Consider the following 21873-nt stretch of genomic DNA (forward strand, 5'->3'; position numbering starts at 1 on the left):
TTGTTTGGAGGTGATCAGGGAGAGGAACTGAGTGTACAGAATCATCACACAACAAATACAAGGTGCGCAGATGCTTCTGGGAGCAGGAAGAAATTAAGCTTTGAACAAGGAACTGAAGACCTGATTCAGGCTTACTTCTTGTGCTGAAGGCCAGAGGACTGTGAAGATTGCTTGAGATCATTTACGTTAATCAAGGCAGGGAACTTGCTACAGCTGGGGACTCGTGATTTAAGCCATCCAAATGCAGTCTTTAGTCTAATATCCCAACAAATGGCTTTTCCTAAGCCATCTGGAGCCTAATCTCATTAGATGTGAGGAGAAATGAGCTAACAGTAGTAGCGCTGTTGACCTGCAATAAGAATGTCATGAGGTTCACTGAAGCCCTAGCATGTGGCATTCATATTGGTAGGACCATGTAAGTTGTAGAGGACCTCTGCTCCTGAAAGGTACCCTTTTCTGCTTCTGTGCAAGTCAGCTGCCTGGGGTTTGTAGTAACTAAGGGTTCCCAGCATGCTCAGTAGAGCTAGGGGTACAGCTAATGGTTCTGATATTTTGCTTTGCCTTTGAAGAACAAAGTGGTGTATTTGTGCGTGACTGCTGCAGCACTAACTAGCTCAGTATAACTGAACCACTAATGAGTTTTAAAACCAGATCAGATCAATGGTCCATTTCATTTAGAATTTGTACTGAGTTCTTCTGCCTGTCACGTCTTTGTCAGCTAGGTGGTATTTCTTTGTAATCCAAATTTTTAATGATTGTTTCGAGTAAGTTGTCTAGCATCTGAAGTAGGGTACAATGAGCAATGGTCTCCATTATTGCCTTTCTTGAAAATGATTTATCTTCTACGTTTGGTATTGTAGCTACTGTTAATGAGTATTTTCTAGGTCAGCTACTGCTCGTCATTAACTTTCTTCAGAAATATTGGATGGAGACAATCTCAACTGGTCTGTTTTGTTCCATTTTTCCAGGTGGGTATTCAGTGTACCTTTTTCCATCCTTTGCAGTGAGTTCCGTGTGCTGCCGAGTCAGCAAACTGTGGGGTTGATTTGTTAAACATGAATTACTGTCTGGTGGGTGACTTGAAAAGAGCCTCTTCAGCACGTGCGTGCTAGCGCAATAAGGAACTCGGTGCAAAGGGAGATGATAAACCTAATTGAGCAACCTTACCATTGTCTGATCAACTCGGACACAGCCAGTGTCTTCCTGCCACTTCTGGTGGATCTGTCGGGGCCTCCCCTGGGCAAGAAATCTCCTCGCTCTCATATAGACAGCCCCGGTGTTCCTGTCCTGTGAATGTGCTCTGCACTGACTCCTGGCTAAGATGCGTCTGTCCCTCCTGCAAACTAAAGTTTGATTTCTAGAGAGGCTTTTCTGATCTGATTCCCTGGCTATGGAAAGGCTGCAGGGATCGTTGCAATCTCTTACGGAGTGAGAGTGTCATCACAGTATCAGCAGGCTGTTTTGTTCAGTTACCCAGAAGTTGAAAGAGATGAAATAATGCTACAGCAGAATGGGTCTTCAGCTGTAAGAGCTGGCAGTTGGGTTTTTATCTCCAGTATTTGCTTTGGTCCACACACGTGGATATGAGACTTTGATTTCAGTTTCCAGTCCTCCGAGTCCCAGGTATATCAAGGGAAAGCAGAGTTACGAAAAAAAAAGTCCAATAAACAGGACAGACTCCTGTACAGAAACACACTGATGAATGGGATTTGGCCTGCAACAGTTATAAGCTATGTCCTACACCCTGTCTCATAACGTATAATTACCTATGTATTGGCTTGTTCTCCTATAGCATGTTTTCATATATACTGTTCCTGCAAAGTAGAGAATGATGCTATTGTTCAAGCTATAGTTTTCCCTTTCTGTGCATCTTTTTTGCATATGCTCTTTTGTGCCTATTGTTTCAGCTATGCACTTTGTGCTTTACACCTCTGCAGAAGGAGGCAGGCAATAAGTAATTGGAAGACTTAGTGAGAAAAGGCCATATAAAACATTTAATATTCAATCCTGGGTCAAAGTAGAGGGAAGAAAAGTTTTCTATGATTTCTTTTTAATGAGCAAAAGTTTGAAGAAAAATATTTAGAAGAGCTCCAGCTGGGCTTGTGAAAAGTCCGCTTAAAACCCCCTTATCCAGTGAAATCCAAATGATTGCCAATAAGTACCTGCCTAGGAGTTTTAAAAGGGAGGGCTTCTGATTAAAACAAAGGGGTAGGGGGGCGGGAAGAGGGATGTACACCAACCAAGTAAAACACCTTAAAACACCTTTAACCTGATTCCTATTTGCCCTGAAGTCCCTGTCACTACCCGTGTGATGGAAAGTGAAAGGAATCATCCAGGTACCATCAGTAGCTGTTGCTAAACTAAAATTCAGGCCAGCCTTTAAGTGGGGCATAACTGGAATTTCTTTGTTGTTGCCTATGAAGCTTCTCATAAATTAATGCCTATCACAACCTGCAATAGCATATCCCTTTTATCAGGTGTACCAAACTGCTTTTCATGAAATGTTATGTGCCCAGAAGAGATGATTTGAGTTTAGCAGTCACAATCAACCTGAGGTGAACTTTGACCAATGAGGTAAAACTGGCCCTTCTGGAAAGCTGAAGAGAAACTCGAGAACACCAGCCGACCTTTAACTATGCTTTGTTGCTACAAAATTGTCTTAACTGTTCTCTTGACCTAGCAAACCTGCATCATGGTTACCAAGACTATGACCTGACCTGGATTCTCCATTGTCATGTAGCTTGTCTCATGTACAAAATGAGCGTGGAGGAGACAGTGACATGGCTAAATGAGAAAGGTAACAACGTATGTATGGCTGTATGGCCGGTGTGAAAGGTTACAGTAGATGCAGGGCACCAGATAATCTCACCCCCTCAACTGTCACATCACTGCAATTACAACAAGGTCTACACGAGAGGGCAGCAATACATGCTGGCATTCCTGAAGCAGCATAGCCATGCAGCTAGTTGGAAAGCAGATTTTCTAGGCAAATAGAGCACATGATAGAGAATCATGTAAAATATGCAAAATTCCATCTTTAATTATGTTCTCTCGGAAAGGACACAGTAATACTTAAAGAACCATGTTCTAGTCACAGCGTGTGTGCGGCTGACACACAAATGATGCAATTCTTACAGTTTCTGTGAGGAGGGGTCAGGACTGGTAGCTTTCCGAAACCTGTACAGATGTGGATTGAAACATTCCATTTTAGAGATTATCCCGTGCCTGGCGTAGTTGCCTGGGACTGGGAAGCTCTTGTTTCTTTTCCCAGCTCTGCCACAGATTTCCTGTGTGTGACCTTGGGCAAGCTACTATAATCCCTCAGGATTGCAGTCCCCCCCAGCTGTAAGCTTGAGATAATACTGCTTCATCCCCTTTGACTTTGTCTATATATACTGCAAGCCCTGTGGGGAACGGCATCTCGTTTCCTATTTGTTTGGCAAATAGTATTTAGCACAATGTGGTCCTGATCTTGGCCATGCCATCTAGGTACTACTACAATGAAGTATAGTTTTATATTGTACCAAGAGGATGACAAGAAATCACTCTGAGTTAGTTTTACCTTAAGCGAGAGCAAGATGCAGGTGTGCTGAGGGAAGCTGGGGGTTTCTGAAGGTGAATTATTTTGTAGCTTTAAAGGGATGTCTTTTTCTAAAGGGTAAAAAGGAAAGGCAAATAAAGGAATAAAATCTTCTCAATTCAACTTCTGGTCAACTCTATTCTTCTTGCAAAGTGATGCTATTACAAGAGACAGCCTAAATCCTTTTACAAGTGCTACTTGGGAGTTTGTTGTACCTAATTGATAGAAATGATTGACTGAGCAGGCTGAGATTTGCTTGGTGGTCCTAAGTGTTCCAGTGTTTCCACAAGTCTGATGATGTGCTAACAATGTGCATGCAACTAGTAATGCACCATGACAGGCTGCTATTTCATGGTTGTCTGTAGATACCTAAGTGTCCTTTGGTATTAGGGGCTGAAGAGGTAAAGCACACATGAGTTAGAATTGTAGGAGGGGCCCTTTTTTTGGGTTGTTTCCTGATTCCAAAGTGTTTTCTACATGGTCCAAATAAATGTAATTAACTAACAAACACCTCAGCTGCACTTACTCTGCACAGAATGAGTACCCTTCAGCGTGCCATAGCACAGAGACTCAACCCTATTGCTCAGTTCTGAGATTAAAGATCATTTAAAGATGTTGCCATCTGAACCCGTTTAGGTAATAATTAGTGCAGCTGCTGGCATTTGACAAGGCAATGAATAATCAGTCCCACAGCATCTTGCCTCATGTCCTGATCAATAAAGTTCTTGCTGGTACCTTTGTCTGTGGTCATCTGAGGAACTGTACAGCAGGAACCACCTACTTCTAGGACCCCATCTCTCCTTTAGTAGGAAAAATGGCCTTAGCCTGCCGCAGGCGTGCGGTCACATATTTCGGGCACTAGGAGCAACCACAAAACCAGGCTCAATAGCCTGAGAAGCCTGAGTACTCAGTGAAATTGCTTGTTTGACATACCTTTGTTCATTGTTGGAACACAGCCTAACATTCACAAGAAATAAAAACTATATCATTGAATAACAGTGACACCAAGCATATACTTTTTTTACATATGCACACACACATATATGCGTATGTAGTCACGTAATCAGATATCATTATCCCTTTTGTCAGCTTGAGAAACTAAGGTCCAAGGAGCTGGACGATTCTATGATTCTATGATTCTATGAGGTGAAGGGCCTTCACAGAAGGAGTGCACGCCCTCCATCTCCATGTACCTACTTTTTTATGTATGCATCTTTCACTAAAAAGTCTGTTCTGATCACACAGAACTGGAGTTGTCCAACAATAGTTCAGTCAGGCTGGAGGGCCATCTGGCCTAGCATTCAGCCTCTAGCTCTATAGCAAGAGCTGAGTGGGCACAGTCAGCTCAACAGTAAACAGTACCTAGGTCTGGAGTTACCAAAATAACCTACTCTGTGGGGAAGCTTTCCCTAACCCTTCAATTAAACCTCTTCCTGATAACAGAGGATTTATCTCCCTTGCAAACTAAACAATCTAAGCACTTCAAAAGAAGCAACTCTTAATCTCTCCTTTTGCAAGCATTGTGCCAGGTTCAAACAATAAAGTTTTACCTTTGAGATCTAATTAGTCTGTTTTAAACTTAAAGATTTACTCTGCAAAATGCATGTCATCTACCATTGATTTTAGCGCAATGGTTTCAGCATATGCAGGAGGAGTTCAGCTCCTTGTAGAATTAAGCCCGTTTATTTTAAATTCTTTGGCAGAGACTGCAAAGCAGGGAAGTAAAAATTAACAACAATAATAACAAGCTATTCTATGATAAAGTGTCAGGTTTGTGTTTTCTTGTAGTGCGCATCATCGAGACTCCGGTTACTTCCGCCAGTTTTTCACCTTTGAGATGCAAAATATTCTTAGAGCCTGAACTAAGAATAAGGGAAATCTTCCTGGCATTGTTCTCTCTCATTTTGGCTATAGAAATGCACGTACTCTCTGATGCACAGCAGACGGGTCCAGTGCATTTCACAGCCTCCGTGTCTGATTAAAGCCAGAAGGTGAAAAGGTAACTGAAGGGTATTAGTAAAAGGAACTCCATCTGAGCAATGCAATTCTGAGGGTGGCTGTGTTTGGGGTTAAAAATGTAAGTCTTTTCTGATTTCTTCTTCAGGTAACTGTACTTAGCTTATTGCTTCTCTTGTCAGCATATGCAAGTTACCTGTTCTGCTAGGAAAGCCATGCAGCAAAACCAGAAAGAGCCAACTGTGATTATGTTTAGATTTCAAGCCACCCAAGAAACTACAGTGGTTTGAAACCATACATCCAAAAAAGCTGGCATTTCACAGTGATGTTCCTGCTATGGTTCACTACTGCATGGCTGAACTGCAGTTTCACCTGCCTCACAGTACTGATAACAGGGATAGATCAGAAGGAAAAAATGTATTTCTGTTCTTGGCTGTGCAGCATGCAGTTGTGACACAGTGGTTCTGAACTGCCTTTCTGCTCCTTCTGTGGCCCAGCCAGCAGCTTGAGACTCTCCTGTAACATGGAGGTGCCTTCAGTCAAAGGGGCAGGCATGCATCTTGAAGGCATTGCCACGTGCACCTCATCGGGAACATCTGGGGAAAGGGAGGAGATCCTCTCTTTACAGGCTTGTACAAATACAAATAATTTGACTGTACCCGCTAGGGAAAATGCTAGGGTAGCCCTAAACTACCAGCATGCCGTTCCAGACCAGGCAGCTTTCTTCCTGGAGAAAAGGTATAGATGATCACCGAATAAAATAAAAGGAAGGGATATGCAGTACCTTCTCCCCATATTGACAGGCAACTGAATTGCCCTCTACCCCTTCAAATGTATTGCCCTGGGGTTACTAACCTCAAGCAACCCCATGACATTAGTGTGTACTTTTAAAAACAGTTCTTGCAGACTCAGCATGTTCAGTAATCACAGCAAACAGCTGGACTCTTGGAAACACCTTCTGGGCCTGGCAGGACACTGATGGGAGCATGTTTCCCATAGATGGCTCCCGGGGCATGGCACACAGATTGCTCTCAAAGGTCATTTTAAATAACCGCACTTACCTTGTAATCTACAACACTGGAATTGGCCCCACAACCAGTTGTGTTAGGCATCTTGCAAAGCCACTTCACTTTTTGCAGACAGATGGATATATCTTTACTTTCTTATTTCTCTGCTCTGTAGAACGAATTGCAGTCCAAACATACAGCTTCTGTTGTGCCAAGGGGCAGAGACACGTGCAGCCCAGGTTCACACAAATGTGTTTTTCTTTACAGATGGACCAGGAGTGCCCACAAGGATTGTCTAATGATGGCAGCTTGTTGGGCCACGGCAGCTCCTTCTCTCTCAGATGTCAGGAGGTGTTGAAGGATGCACAGGCAGCCTTAACTTTGACCCTTGCCCACACACATTCCCATACTCTTCAGTTTCCTTGTTAGCACCTGTAATAAGCTGTTCTTGTCTATTCTACACATCTTTTCTATTTTTTAAGCACTGTGTTATAAAACAGTTTTTTCCTACTCATGTTGGCACATGCTCCACTACAGATGCCTCCTTCCCGACTTCACTCTGGAAACTGAATCCGCCAGCATGACAGACCCAGCAAACTGCCTGTATGTCAAAACCAGAGCATCTGTAAGAGTTTGCAGTACTGGAAAAAGCAAACCAACCTCATTCATGCTTTCAGTCCCCTAACTCACAGCAGCTTCTCTCTAGAACAACAGAGGGCACCACTCTTCACACAAAAAGCTGCAGCTGGAAGAGAAGCAGCCCTTCATTTAAATAATAGTTTGACAACTAGAATAGTTTGACAACTAGAATATTTCTTTCTCAGCAGGTGATTGGGATTAAATATTCTTCCTCCAAGGAGGTTTTCCTCTGCATCTCCTGTTACCTGTGGGAAAACCCTTGCCAAAGGCTGTTCTCAGAGACATGTGTATTGTTTTTTCTTGTAGATCTTGTCTTAGTTTGCACAGAATAATTAAACAGTCACTTACTGACGAACAGCTTTAGCCTATTGATTGGGGTCTTCACTTGGGGAAAGAGGAAAACAGACTGCCAGGTTGCTACCCCAGCTCCTGTGAAGGTCTGGTTTTTTTCCAGTGGGTCTGTAATATAAAATGCATAAACATGCTGCAAAGCAGGGCTGGAATCTAGGTTTCTCCTCTCAGATGACTGCGTTATCTTCTGATCCTTCTGTGCTGTCCAACAGGTGCCTCCAGTTGCAGCCTCCCCTGCCACCTGGTGAGTGCTGCCACCGCCAACAGTTTTGAAATAAAGGTAGCAAATACAGTCCAGCTGTTGAAAAACACACTCATTTGTGCATCTACCTCTGTGAAAGGCTGTAGAGCCGAGATCCAAGTAGAAGGCAGTTATAATCCTCTGAGGCCCAGAGCGGACAGGGGGTACAGATGTGTCCTATTAACAAGTTTGCACGGCTCTCTCCCGGTCCCACTGGTTGCGATGAATTCATGCCCCAGTCAGCTGTCTGCAGGGTGGCTTTGGCTCTCACGCAGAACTTGGCAGCTGTTGCGTCCAGACAGTGCCATGTGAGCAGCGGCAGGATTGTGCTGTGGCCAGGACAGAGGACTGGTGGAGGCCCCTTGGCTGCGGTAGGAAGCAAACCAGCAAGAGCTGCTGAGGCTGGTATCGGTACCTTTTCCCAGCCTACCACCAGCCCATGGCCAAGCAGCAGGACCAGTGGGATGCCATTGGCGGTCCTCCAGCCTTGGGCTTTCTGAGGTACATCTCAGAAACACACATAGACAGGAGGACTGGGTATGTGACAGGGTAGGGAAGACTGGCAACTCCTAAATAAAGTTCAGGTATCTGTCACGTGTGGCAGATTCTGCTGGGGGTTAAGCACTCTGGTGCTAAAGTCCTTTTGTAAAGCTACAAAAAGGCTGGGATATTTGAAAGCTAGTCTGGTCCAGTGGCATCAGCTGTGCTAATAAAAAGTCTGCCTTCCCCTGCAGACCGTGCTTTGCTTATATCCATCGACCTTCACAGTAACATTACTGTTTGAGAAGAATCAAAGCGAAAAAACAGCCTCTACTAAAAAGTTCCCTAATCATGGTTTGTTAGCCCTCCAGCTGATGCCCTCAAGGGCTACAAACCTCTTGGTCTTCGCTATTTTCTGTACAAGAAAGCGGAATTGGTCCAAACCTGCATAATATCGCATACCATTCGCTCAAAATGCATTGAGCAAACCTCTTGAATGCTAGGACTCCGGATCCAACTTGTTTTAAACCTTAAATGATGCCCCCCGGGTGGTGCTAAAATTTATCATCTCCCCTAATCCGCAGCGACATTGCTGGCATTATTAGTTCTACAGAGACAGTCCAAAGGCCACAAGTGCCACTTCACGGCACATACGTGTTGTGCTCGTGGGGGTGCTCGAAGGGACAAAAGCAAATTCGGTTTCCTCAGAAGACCACCTAGCCACCAAGCCCACAAGGGGCTGCCAACACCGGATTGATCCGTGTAAGGGCTTTGCCAGCCCGGCCGGGGGTTCCCAATGAAGCTGTACCCGGGTGGGCCCTCAACCCGAGGCCGTTTCCCGCCCCCGCGCCCGGCGGCGCTTTCCCGGCGGCGTGCAGCCGCCGTCAGCCGAGGAGAGACACCGCCCGCGGGGCAGTCCCTCGCCCGGAGCCGTCTGGGCGAGCAGCCAGCAGCGCGACGACCGGGTCCCAGCCAGAAGGAGTCATGGGGAACCGCCGCCACGGGGCCGCCGGCCGGTAAACCTGAGGTAAAACCAACGCGGGGGGGGCGGGGGGGGCGGGGCGCGACCTGCCCAACGGCCAACGGCCGCTCCGCGCGGCGGGGGCGGGGCGAGCCAGGAGCCCTGCGCCGTTGCTAGGGGACCGTCGCGGCCCCGCCCCGCGCGCCCTCTCCCTTCCCCCCATACCCGAGCCGGCGCGGCTCCCCCGCACGTGCCGGGCAGCGTGCGCCGGGTCACGTGGGCGCGCGCGTGACGGCCGTGCCGGCTACGGCAGCGCGAGGCGGTCGTCGGGGCCTGCGGCCCCCTCAGAGGCGGCGGCGGGCTTCGGGCCGGGGCGAAGCGGGGAGGTGGGGTTGGGGACAGCCTTATCGCCCGGCAAACCGGCTCGGGCGGCTCTCCCTGCCGTTCCTGCGGAGCCCTGGAGGGCCTCCGGGCGAGACCCCGTCGCGGTGGTCTGCTCAGGTCTGATCCCCGTCCTTCGGCGGCAGACCAGCTGTCGGCAGCCGGCTGGGTGTTTGTGCAGAGCTACCTCTAAAGGGAGCGCAGTCGGTCCTCTGACAAAATAACCCGAATGACCTCTTTCCCCCCTCAGGTTCAGTGCCTGTGGCTCTCAGAATTGCTCTCCGGCGCTAGGGCCTGTGTACGAGCATCGGCTTTAAAAGCAGAGGTAGGCGCGCGGGAGCCTGGCTCTCACTTTACCTCTTCTACCGGCTGCACAAATGCAGATGGGCTAAGTCAGGCGGTCTCTCTCTTTTCAAGCGTAGCGTAAAAGATTTTTCATCTTTAGGCGAGCGATTCTTTTCAGTCACTTGAAGAATAAAAAGAGTTCAACTTGCATATTACAAAAAGACAGTCTGTTTCTCTGACTGTAATGTCCTGTAAATACATTTGGAGATCTTGCTGCCAAGAAAAGCTTTTATACTGCATCTCAGGGTGCCTAATTGTTGCAGAATCTGCCCTTGGTGGCTTATGATTGTTTCCATTTGGTTTTGATGGAGATCCTCATATTGCAGCCAAGGAGGAAAGTTGGAACCTAGTTGGAACGTGCAGCTGGAACTCGGGGTCCAGTATTATACCTTTTACTGGAAGCTGTGATCTCTGTACCATGGAAATACTAATCAGGGTCAGTACTCACAGGACCCAAACCTGAAGTCCATTCAGTGGGCTCTAAGCAGATCTGAAGCCCTGTAGCCCCATGCTATAACTAGGACCATGCATATGGACTGCTGCTCCCGTGTAAATGGGCTTCTTTGCAAACAACACGATGTGTAAGCAAAGCTTCGTACCTCCTTGCCACCACCTGCAGGGCTGGATCCTTAACAATTTTGTTGATAAAGTGTACTTCAGTATCTGTCAGCTCAGTTGGCTCTGTAGTGTGGGTATTACTCCAAACGCACTGGGGGAACCAATTTTCTGCTGAGTAAGAAGGTGCCATATTTACCTAGCTCTTTTCCTGAGGCTGTTCTTTAGAAAATGCTCAGTTGTGAGAGTGGCTTGGCCACAAGGGTTTCTTTTTTGGTAACAGGTCCTCCAGGTTTTGCTCTGGATGGAAGCATTTTAGGCTGAGTTAGACTCACCTTTGAGAGCAAAATAAGCAAGATGAAATTAGGAGTTACTTCCCTTTTCTGGCTGCAGGGCTGCAATCATGCAGACAGCAATACCCAGCGAATGTCCACAGTCAGGGAATTGCTGATGTCGGAGGATCAAGGGGACCAATTCCCAAAGCCCTCATCAAAGATTTGCGCTAGTTCGTATTGTGTAGTTTCTGTTAGATCAAGCACCTCACTGTGATAAACTGTGAGGCAGAAGGGAATGTGGATGTGTTTCTAATAAGGAACAAATCTGCATTTCTAAATTGATCCCAGAAGATCTCAGCTGAGGTCAAAAAATATGTAGAGAGTAGTTAAAATCAGTGCACCTGCTTTTAAACTAAAACAGGACAAACGGGGACAGGGAAATTGAGCTTTAAAAAGATCTAAAAGTGAAAAAATAAAACCCAACAACAACAAACAGGCCTTTGTGGAGGCAGGAGAAAGAACTCTCCCTGGCCCCTGTGGCCTAGTAGAGCTGCCTGGGATCACAGTCCCCACTTTCCGGAACACAAGGTCACGTCTTCCCGCTTGTCCCAGGCATGACTTGCCTCCTCCAGCGTGCAGCGGGAGTGCCAGGCGGGAAGCGGCATGCTTGCATCCCAGGAAAGGGCAGCAGCGGTGGCGGCAGCAGGTGCGCTGCCACTGGGTGCCCCCTGAATTCAGTGAGGCAGAACAACTTCTCATGTTCGGCCTGGGGTGGTACGGCTCCGTGCAGCCCTCGGCACTGCCGTAATTGAGGCTGCAATAAGTTCAGTGTTTGTGACAGATTGACAACCCTGGAGACTGACATGCTGTAGCCATGGGAAGGATACAGAGACAAAAGTGACAGTGGCAGTTCACCACCACCACCCTTGCTCACGTCCAGCCCACACGTGCCTAGGACTTGCATGGCTGCTGCTAGTCGCAGGTGAGCCACTGGCTTTTGTCTATTGCTTTGCAGCGGGCTGCTGAGACTGTAGCATAACCAGAGAGAGTAAATAGAGATTCAGACTTTCTTGAGTGAAACTGGCTCTAAAAAATCCAAGGTTTTTTTTTTTTTTTTTTCAGAGAGGAAATTTGGCATTTACTTGCTTTCTTTACTTGCTTTTTTTGAGGCCATGCTTTCAAGTTCATTTCTGCAACTATCAGGCAGGAAACTTCTCACAGATCACATGACTCCAGGAGCTGATGTTTGAAGAGAAAAGGAAATACGTTGTGAGACTCGGGGTGCAGGGAAGACTGCAAGTTTGCTGGTGCTGAAACACACATTGCACACAGTCCCCAGGCTTGCTGGATGTTGAAGACGTTCAGTCTGCCCTGACTAGAAGCCAAAATTAAACAAACAAACAAACAAGCCCCAAAACATAGGCTTAGACCCACTCCAAAGCCCATTACGCTGGAGAAAAGGACTCACATTGACTTAATTGATAGGTCAGGCCTTTCTTAAAGAGGGCTGATGGTTTGAGTTCTCTAACTGTAATCCTTCCAAACATAAAACTTTCATTGCCTTCAGTGGGAGGTACATGATATTACCTTCCATTGGCTTAACAATCTCAACCGTGTTTATTTAACACACTATAATGGAGCCTCTCATGCCACTGTAATAAACTGGATATAGAAAAGCTGTTTTCAGAGTTTATTGCTTAAGAAAAAACATTTGCCAGCTTACATCTCTTATCAAGTGGTTTATGAGAAAATAGAGTATGTACTCAAGCGTATATAATAAGTGGAGCACCCAGTCCTGCGCTCTTAGCACTTGGGACGTACAGATGAGAGTCTATATATCATAAAGTTATAGAAAGTAGGTAGAAAAAGACAAGCCCTAGTCGTAAGTATTTGCACAGAAGTGAATGTATATTTAAGCCTGTCAGGCAGGCTTTTGTCCATTGCTTGTATCATTTTTTTTTTTTTAACCTCGAGTAAATACAACACATACAACTTGATTTAGGCTCCAAAGGGATCTGAGGAAGCCTGGAATTTAATAATTAAAGCCGACTGTAGGGTCCCTCCTGTCATTTACCTTTTGTCTCCAGCCACAGTGGGTTATCAGCCTCAATTACAAACCTTTTTTTCACGTGTTTGCTTTTGTTAGGCATTGGTATTATCTGAACACACGGCTTTTGTCTTTATGTTTTATGTAATAAAATGTAATAGACTCCAGTGATGCCACAACTTGGTGTGAAGTCATTTTGTACGTTTGATTCAAGGGCTTCCTGTTACTGTACACAGTAAATACTCTAATTGATAAAACCCTGTCAGGATCTAGGTTTATAGCCCAATGAAATGTAAACTGATTCATATTCCCAAAGGCTGGAAATTTGTAAAAGACATAAAGCCTGGCCCACGCTCAGGTTTCAAACTACCCGAGTTGTTCGTGATGGGTACAGTTTTTTTGAAAAGCTCTCGTGGCACCACCCTTGCGGTGCGTATATATGGTAGGGTGGTAGGAAGGGCTTTGTGCCGATTCCCTCCCTAGGATGAGGAGTTGGAGTATATGAGCACATTCGTCCCAGTGTAGCTCCCGCCACAAAACAAGTGCTAAGCTGTTTAAGTATGGAGGTCAAAGTAAAGTGGCGGGCGAGTTACCGAGTCGAAGGGCTGAACCTCGTTCACTTTCATTCCCGTGATAATGCAAGGCGCAGAACAGGATCGAGAGGCGACTGAAGTCAGTTTTTTCCACTAGCTTTGATAAGCTTTGATTTCAGCCCGCAAATAATTGACTTCAACAAGTATACTGGTGCAATGTAGCAGCCTTTGGTCCACGATCACCACTTTATGGAAAAAGCACTTCTATGCATCCACCGGTATTTGTACAGATAGCCTTCCTTTATCTCTTTATAATAGGAATTAACTTTACTATAGCTTCCACGTGAAAAGACGTATACCTATTTCTTCACGATCCCATTGGAACAGTTTAAAAGGAGCACTTGTTTTTCACCCGATTTATAAACCCTCCTGTATTTTAAAGGGCTGCTGGAACCAACACGAGTCTTAAAAGTTTTCTATCACATTTGCGTTCCGACTTCATTCATCGTCAGTGTAGCTGCCAGTACAGTCATTGGTGCTGAAGAACCAGTAGAGGGAGCGCGAAACACTTCCTTTATATTTCTCTCTTACATAAACATTGGCTACTGTTTGAGGGTTTCCTTAATTTTATTTCTCTGGAACAGGAAGAATTTTTGAACGAAAAGGTGATCTGCAGCTCAAATATTAAATCTGTGGAAGTCTTTAGGGTGCTGCATTTCCATGCTATGAATTACTCGCCTGCTCCACCACTCTCTTCCCCTCTCCTAGTCGTCCACTCCCAAAATGTTCATTTTTCATAGAGGATTTCCAAGCCGGGACACACATGACTCCTCCAGAGATTATGCTACGTCATTAGATCGTCAGGCAAACGGTAAAGTTTGGTCGTCGTGAACAAAGATAGCTCCCATGCAGCACCGGGGCTGCAAAGGGTTAATTTTAGGGATTAATATTTTGCAAAAAGGAGAGGAAAAAAAGTAGGTGTCAGGAAGAAACATGTATATGTCCCACATGCATGCTTCCCACTTTGCTTTGTGAAACACGCGTGTCTTAAAGACAGAGTTTGCTAAAGTGAGTTAAAGGAAACCAAGCAAATTCAAACCCAGATCAAAAACGTGAAAAGGCATTAAATGATTATCGTCAGTCACACAATCATACATTTTGAAGCTCAGTGCACCCATTATTATGTATTATCGTAAGATTTTTAATTAGTAGACAACCCCATTTTGTGTATTAAAGTTTTTATTCCTTAGTAAGAATTTTTTTAATCACAAAATAGTGTGGAAATATTTAGATAATAGAATTCATGGAGTGCTGGAAAATACTGAATATAAAGATTGATTTCTAATATATCACATACTAAACTGTTCTAAACCAGCTGGTTTCTTGCAGACAGGATTTATTTTTTTAATAATTTAAGACAGCATAAGCTTGTATCAAGCATAAGCATCGTAACAAAAGTGCAACTTTTTCAGCAAATCCTCCCAAAAGATATTTAACTCAAAATATCATTAACACATATTTTCTCCCTACAAAAATAGCATGTCAGACATCATTAATTGGATGTATTAACAACTATTTACATACAGCCACTCTGTAGGCTAGTAAGATTTTTTTTTCTTTTTTTTTTTTTTTTTTAACGTTGTTTAAACACAGCGTTTGAGGCAAACAGTAGCAACAGCAGCAGCAGATGCACCAAACGGATGGACAGAGCCCGGACAGACGTACTCGCTCCTCGCCAGGCTGTTGTGTCTCACCTCTTACATAACATTCAAGTGAGATTTCTCACAGTGCTACCTTGGCAACAAACTAAAAATACCTAGGCAAGGTCTTGGTTTAAGCCTTATTATAAAAGCTTTATCTATGTGATTATCTGGTGTCTGGTTTGTGTCCAGAAAGGGAAATTGCGGTATTTGAGCCTGGGATGAGGGGGAGAACCCATGCGGGGAAACTTACCCCAACCGGTCTAATCGTTTCTGATTGCACAGCGAGGTGTTTACCTACGGCCTCCCCTTTCCGTCATTCGGAATTTAGGATAAAATGAGTTCAGGCTGACAGGCTGCTCTGTGTTTTCTTGGGGGAGGTGGAGGATTCTTTTTGTAGTTCAGTGCAGAAACATTCATTTTATACAGCAAGGTTCGGGGGGAAAAAAAAAATAAAAATCTCTCGGGAACATACTGAATTAAATAAAGACAGGGTGAGAACAAATGCACTTGCCACACCTGTATATCTTAGCCCCCCCCCAAAAAAATAATAATAAAATCAAATAAACACAAGGTGACATAATGGGTCTGACCCTCCTTTCCCTTGCACACCCAAAACTCGCTGGAGCCAGCGGCACCCCCGGGTGCTCAAGGCACTGCAGGTTTGGGCTCAGGGACCGTCCCTCCCGGCTCCGGTTCTCAATAAAGTGCTAGCAGAGGGGCTGGGACTGCCCTTCTCCCCTCGCCTCGCCCCCAGACCACCCGGCTCTCCCGGACACGTGCAAGTTCCTAAGTGGGACTTAGGGACACTGTATAAACCCATTGCAAATAAGGTGCAACATTAAGTTACCCTACATAGAGAAAGAGTATCCTTACTATTTTTTCTTCCTTTTTTTTTTTTTCTTTTTTTTTTTTTCCTCAACATATTTACGCATTTATAAAGCCAAACATTAAAAAAATACTGAGTAGCAAATTTCATCTTTCACGGCCCCCGGCGGGGGCGGCCGCTTCCCCCCACCCCCCTCACCCCGGTCCCGGGGCCGGGCCCCGGTACCCCGCGGCCGCCAGCTCCCGGCCCGGCCCCGGCGACGCCTTGCAGAAGCCGCCCTGCTCCTCCGAAGGAAACCGGGGGCGCAGGTGCCGGCCCGACGGCCCCTCCCCGCCCCGCGGCGGGGCGGCCGGTCCGAGGGGAGGGCAGCGGCGGCGGAGTGGGGGGGGGGGGGGGGGTGTCCCCCTGGGGGCTCCCGGCCGGCGGCGGCGGCTCACGAGCCCTCAGCCCCGGGCTCCTCGGCGGCCGCGGGTTCGGCCTCCTCGCCGGGTTCGGCGGAGGCGGCGGCCAGCCCCGCGGCGGCAGCGAAGGGGTGGGGGAGGTGGGGCGCCGGGGGCAGCCCGGCGGCGGCGGCGACAGCGGCCGCCTTCTCGGCGGGGCCGAGCACGGAGGAGAGGCAAGGGAAGGAGGCGGCGGCCGCAGCGGCAGCCGCCTGGGCCGGGATGCCCGGGTAGAGGAGCGGGATGGGGGCGGCGGGGTAGAGATACTTCTCCAGGCTGCCTTTATCCAGGAAGGGCTGCATGTAGGCGGCGGCGGCGGAGGGGGAGATGAAGTAGAAGGGCAAGCAGAAAGGGGCCGCCGCCGCCGGCTGTCCGAAGGGGGCCCCGCCGCTGCCAGCCCCCAGGGCCATCAGCGAGCCCAGCAGGGCGGCGTCGGGTCTCACCAGCGCTGCCGCCGCCGCCGCCGCCGCCGCCTCGGCGCTCCGCGTCGCCAGCCCCGGCGGAGCGGGCAGGGGGCTGCCGCCGCGGTCCAGCTTCAGCCGCTTGGGCGCGGGGGGCGCCTCGTCCCCCGACGGCTCCTGCTTGATGGCCAGGGCGGGCAGAGCGCCCCCGGTCGCCGCCGCGGGGCCGCGCTCGGGCCGCGCCTCGCCCTCCCCGCCGTAACCGCTGTCCGTGTCCGTGTCGGTCTCGGCGCTGAGCTCGGCGGCGTGAGTCCGCTGGATAACGGGCACGCAGTTAGCCTGGCCCTCCGTCTTGTGGCCCGGCACGCAGGGGGGGGCGGGCGGGGAGGAAGAAGAGGAGGAGGAGGAGGATCCCTTGCTGAGGGGGCCCGGCGGCGGGGAGAGGAGCTGGGGGCCGGGGAGGAACTGCGAGGAGATGGAGTGCAGGTGGCCGAGGAGCTGGGCGCATCGCTGCTCCCGGGGGGTCCAGCTCTCGAAGCGGGAGAGGTACTGCAGCACTTCCTTGGCGCACGTCTGAAAGCCCGAGTGGAAGGCGTCCAGGTCGGCCTGCACGGGAGACTTCATGGACCGCTCCCCTGCGGGGGAGACCGAGAGGGAACGGCGTTTGCCCACGGCTGCTCCGGTGTAGGATGCCCCGCTCCGCGCCTCCCTCCTCGCCCCCCCCGCCCGCCCCCGGTGCGTCCCTGCGGCGGCGCCCCCCGGGGGCCCGCTTACCGTTCTGCAAAGCGATGATCTTCTGATGCTGCTGCTCCGTTAAGGCTGTTAGAGCTTTCAAGTGTTTCAAAGTCAATTCCAGCACCACCGCTTTCTCCAGGTGTCCCAGCGTCTGCAAAGGCAAGGGAAAGGGGGGGGGGGGGGGAGAGGGGAGGGGGGACGATTCGGCTATCTCCCGGCAGGCTTTGGCCACTGCCAAACGCGTCTCCGTAACTTCAGGGAAACCGGTCCCCGAGAGGCGTTACGGCCAGGGCCGCAGCCGGGCGGGATGCCCGACCTCCGGAGCCTCCGCCGCCCCGGGGGCCGCGCAGCGGGCAGGCTGCCGGCGCCTGCAGCATCTGCATGTAGGTATACGCTCCTCCGCACCTTACCGTCAATTTCAGATGCTCGGGCAGTAAATCCTTCAGCTGGGCGATGCATTCATTAATCCTGTCTCGCCTCTTCTTTTCTATCAGTCTATGTGGCAGTTTGTACGTTTCCTAATTAGCGAAATCCGGAAAAGCCAAGCGTTAGGTAGGGTCCCTCGGAACGCCGATAAAAATCAAAACAAATGTCACGCCGACCACATGCCGCGCGAATTATCGCCAAGGCACCGTTCTCCCCGCCGGGCCAGCTCGCTCGTAAACCCGCTCACAATTCGGCGAAGTTAAAAGCGCGCCCCCCCCCCCCCCCCCCGGGGATGCTGTTGGGAGTGAAGCTGCGCCGTAAAATTCAGCGAACCCCCAATTAAGCGCGACCAGCCCCAGAAACTTACTCTTACCTTGCTCTCGTCCCTCTTCACGCCTCTTTTGGGCTTGCACATATACAGGGAAGGGTAGTCCAGCCTGGAGAAAAACACAAAGATCCAGCATCGGCAAGATGAGGGAGAGGTTTCCCCGGCGCCTCCTCGAGTGGGCAAACAGAGCCCGAGCGCTCTGCCCGGAGGGCCGGGCAAGGGACCGCCCGCCTCCGCGCCCCGCCGGGAGCCGGCTCCGCTTCCAGCGCTCCGCAGCACTTCTCGGCGAGTAGACGACAGGCCGTCCGGCCGAGAGGAGAGAGGGGATACCGCCCCGGCCCCTTACCCTATAAAATCCCTATGCTCCAGCAGCTGCCTCTCCGGCAAGCGGGAGATTCCTTCATCCATGCCTGGCAGCGGCTGCCGTTTCGTCGCTGCTTTCGGTGGAGCCTGCGGGATGCCGAGACCGGTGGTGGGAGATCCGCGGGCGACGCTGCGCACATGCAGCCTCCGTCCCCCTCTCCCGTGCAGTGGGCGAAAGTCTGCGGCGGTTCGTGTCCCCGTCAACCCCCCCCACCCCCCCCCCCTCACCCCCCCACCCCCACCCCCCCCCACCGCCGCCGCCGCTCCCCCTGCCCGCCTCGCTCCGCTCCGCTCCCCGCCCGCAGCACCCGCCGCCGTGCCGTGCCTGCCCGCGGGGCACGCGCGCCGCCAGCCAGCCCCGCACCCGGCTCACGTGCGGCGCGCGCCAGCCGGGCGGGGGGGCGGGGCCGGGGGCGGGGCGGACGGGACCGAGGGAGGGGAGGGGGGGAAACGGGGGGGGGGGGGGGCGAGGGAGGGGGGTCCCCGGGGCCGCCCCGCCAGACAGCGTCGGTACCCCGCGCTGTTGCTGTTATTATCGTCGTCATTACGGTCATTATTATTTTATCCTTATTGATTTCATAGCTTTATTGTTATTGGGTTTTTTTTAATATATAATTTTATGTTATTATTTTATATTTTTATTATCTTATCACTTTATTTCTATCTGGGGAGGAGACCCACCCGCGGAAAAAGAACGATCGAGCCCCTGTCTCCGGGGCGCGGCAGCTGCCCGTAAGGCAAAGCGACCCCCACACCTGGCGGGGTGGCAACCGCCAGCCTCCTCCTAAGGGGGCGGGGGGGGTGGGGTGTGTGTAGGGGGGGCACGTTCGGTATATACGTTTTCTATACATTTAGGGGTGGGTGTTTTCGCCCGGCGCCGTGCCGCAGCCCTCGCTCCCCCCGCTGATGCCGCCTCTCCCGCCCGACCCCTTCGGACGGGAGCCGGAGCCGCCTGCGAACGCCAGACCGCGGCAAAATCCTTTCTCATACACGCAGGCGGATATATATATATATATATATACACACATATACACACACGCAGATCTATATGCGTATACATACCATATAAACGTGTCTGTGTTTTGACGCTGCCCTCCCGGCGGGCAGCCCTCATCCCCGCGGGGCGCAGGGGGTAACATTGGCACAGCCTTTGCACCGCCGCAGCCCCACCGACGGCGGCAGCCCCGGGGCGGGGCGGGAACACCCCTCCATCCCTCCCTCCCTCCCTCCCCTCCACCTCCTCCCGCCCTCCCACCCCCCCTACCCCACCACCCCCCCCTCCCGCCCCCGGTCCCTGCCCGCCGGGCGCGCCAGCGCAGCCCCCGTTTCCCGCCGGCGGCGGTACCACCGGCAGCCGCCTCCCTAATCCCGTCTCACGCTGGTACGAGCACAGGGCTGCCAACGTGACCCGACCTGCTGCCACATCGCAGCACCCGGCCGCCCCCTGACCCGCCTCCCCCCTCCCCCGCACACACACACACACACACACACACCCCCCTTTCCCGTCGTCGTCAGGCGCCGGCACCGAGCAGCACCGGGCACCCGCCGGGCTCGGGGTACCGGGCGCCGTGCCTCCCCCCCCCCCCCCCCCAAACGCGGGCATCCCGCCAGCGGCACGGGGAGAGGGGGGGAGGCGCGTTGCTGCTGCCCCTGGGAAACGGGATGCTCTTCCCCGTGGCCCGGGCAGAGGCGCCGCGTGTGTCTCCCTGCGTGTGCGTGTGTTCGTGTGTCTGTGTGTGTGTGTGTGTGTCCGTGTGTTCGTGTGTCTGTGTGTGTGTGTGTGTCCCCCGCGTGTGTTCGTGTGTGTCTGTGTGTGTGTGTGTGTCCCCGTGTGTTCGTGTGTCTGTGTGTGTGTGTCCCCCGCGTGTGTTCGTGTGTGTGTGTGTGTGTGTGTCCCGCGTGTGTTCGTGTGTGTGTGTGTGTGTCCCCGTGTGTTCGTGTGTCTGTGTCTCTGTGTGTGCGTGTGTGTCCCGCGTGTGTTCGTGTGTCTGTGTGTGTGTGTCCCCGTGTGTTCGTGTGTCTGTGTGTGTGTGTGTGTGTGCACGCCGGCGCGGCATGTGCGGCCCTGCAACGTGCCGGGTGTGCAGCGGGACCCCACGTGCGCTGCGGGGGGAGAGAAGCCCCCCCCGCACACCCCACCCCCCCCCACCCCACCCCCCCGCCTCCGACACGGGGACGGGCTGGCGGCTTTCCCTCCGGGATTCGCGGCGGGAAGTGTCAGCAGAGGCGATCCACAGAGATGTGTTTAACCTCCCCCCCCCCAGCCTTTCGTTCCCTCCCTTCCGCAGGCTTCGGCTCCTGGGGGTGCGTGACACACACACACACACACACAATCCCGATGCATACCGAGGAAGGGGGCAGTTTGGGGCACCCACAGGAGCTGCGAGGGAATCACTCCCAATAAAGAGAAAGCCAAAAGAGAGACAAGTTGTGGATGCCCCATCCCTGGAAGTGTTCAAGGCCAGGCTGGATGGGGCTTTGAGCAACCTGCTCTAGTGGAGGTGTCCCTGCCCATGGTGGGGGGATGAAACATGATGATCTTTAAGGTCCCTTCCAACCCAAACCGTTCTATGATTCTATGATCATGGTCAAATAAATTACATTACAAGTACATTTGTCGGCAGTGTGCCCAGGTGGCCAAGAAAGCCAACGGCATCCTGGCTTGTATTAGAAATAGCGTGACCAGCAGAAGTAGGGAGGTGATTTTGCCCCTGGACTCAGCACTGATGAGGCCACACCTGGAGTATTGTGTCCAGTTTTGGGCACCTCAATCCAAGAGAGATATCGAGGTGCTGGAGCGAGTGCAGAGGAGGGCAACGAAGCTGGGGAAGGGCCTGGAAAACAAATCCTATGAAGAGCGGTTGAAGGAGCTGGGACTGTTTAGTTTGAGGAAGAGGAGGCTGAGGGGAGACCTCATCACTCTCTACAACTACTTGAATGGACACTGTAGAGAGGTTGGTGCTGGTCTCTTCGCACAGGTAACTAATGACAGAACGAGAGGGAATGGCTTCAAGCTCCAACAGGGTAGGTTTAGACTGAACATTAGGAAAGAATTTTTCACAGAAAGAGTGGTCGGGCATTGGAACAGGCTGCCCAGGGAGGTGGTTGAGTCACCATCCCTGGATGTGTTTAAGAGCCGTTTAGATGTGGTGTTGGGGGATATGGTGTAGGGAAGAACTTTGTAGAGTAGGGTAGATGGTTGGACTCGATGATCCCAAGGGTCTCTTCCAACCTGGACGATTCTATGATTCTGTGATTCTACATTCAGCATCACTGAAAACAAATTGAAGGTTTATCCAT

The 21873-nt window shown here is 50.7% G+C and overlaps 1 protein-coding gene across 1 annotated transcript; it reads right to left on the reverse strand.

Moving 5' to 3' along the window:
- Positions 1-16313: 16313 nt before the first annotated feature.
- BHLHE41 (basic helix-loop-helix family member e41) lies at positions 16314-18618 on the reverse strand. Its single transcript, XM_074162891.1, has 5 exons — positions 18557-18618; positions 18256-18319; positions 17867-17974; positions 17496-17607; positions 16314-17356 (listed from the first exon to the last, which is right to left on the reverse strand). Exons 1-5 carry the CDS (start codon positions 18616-18618, stop codon positions 16314-16316), a joined length of 1389 nt encoding a protein of 462 aa, XP_074018992.1.
- Positions 18619-21873: the final 3255 nt, after the last annotated feature.

Source organism: Numenius arquata, chromosome 2, assembly GCF_964106895.1.
Source record: "Numenius arquata chromosome 2, bNumArq3.hap1.1, whole genome shotgun sequence".
In the NCBI taxonomy this organism is placed as follows: Eukaryota; Metazoa; Chordata; class Aves; order Charadriiformes; family Scolopacidae; genus Numenius; species Numenius arquata.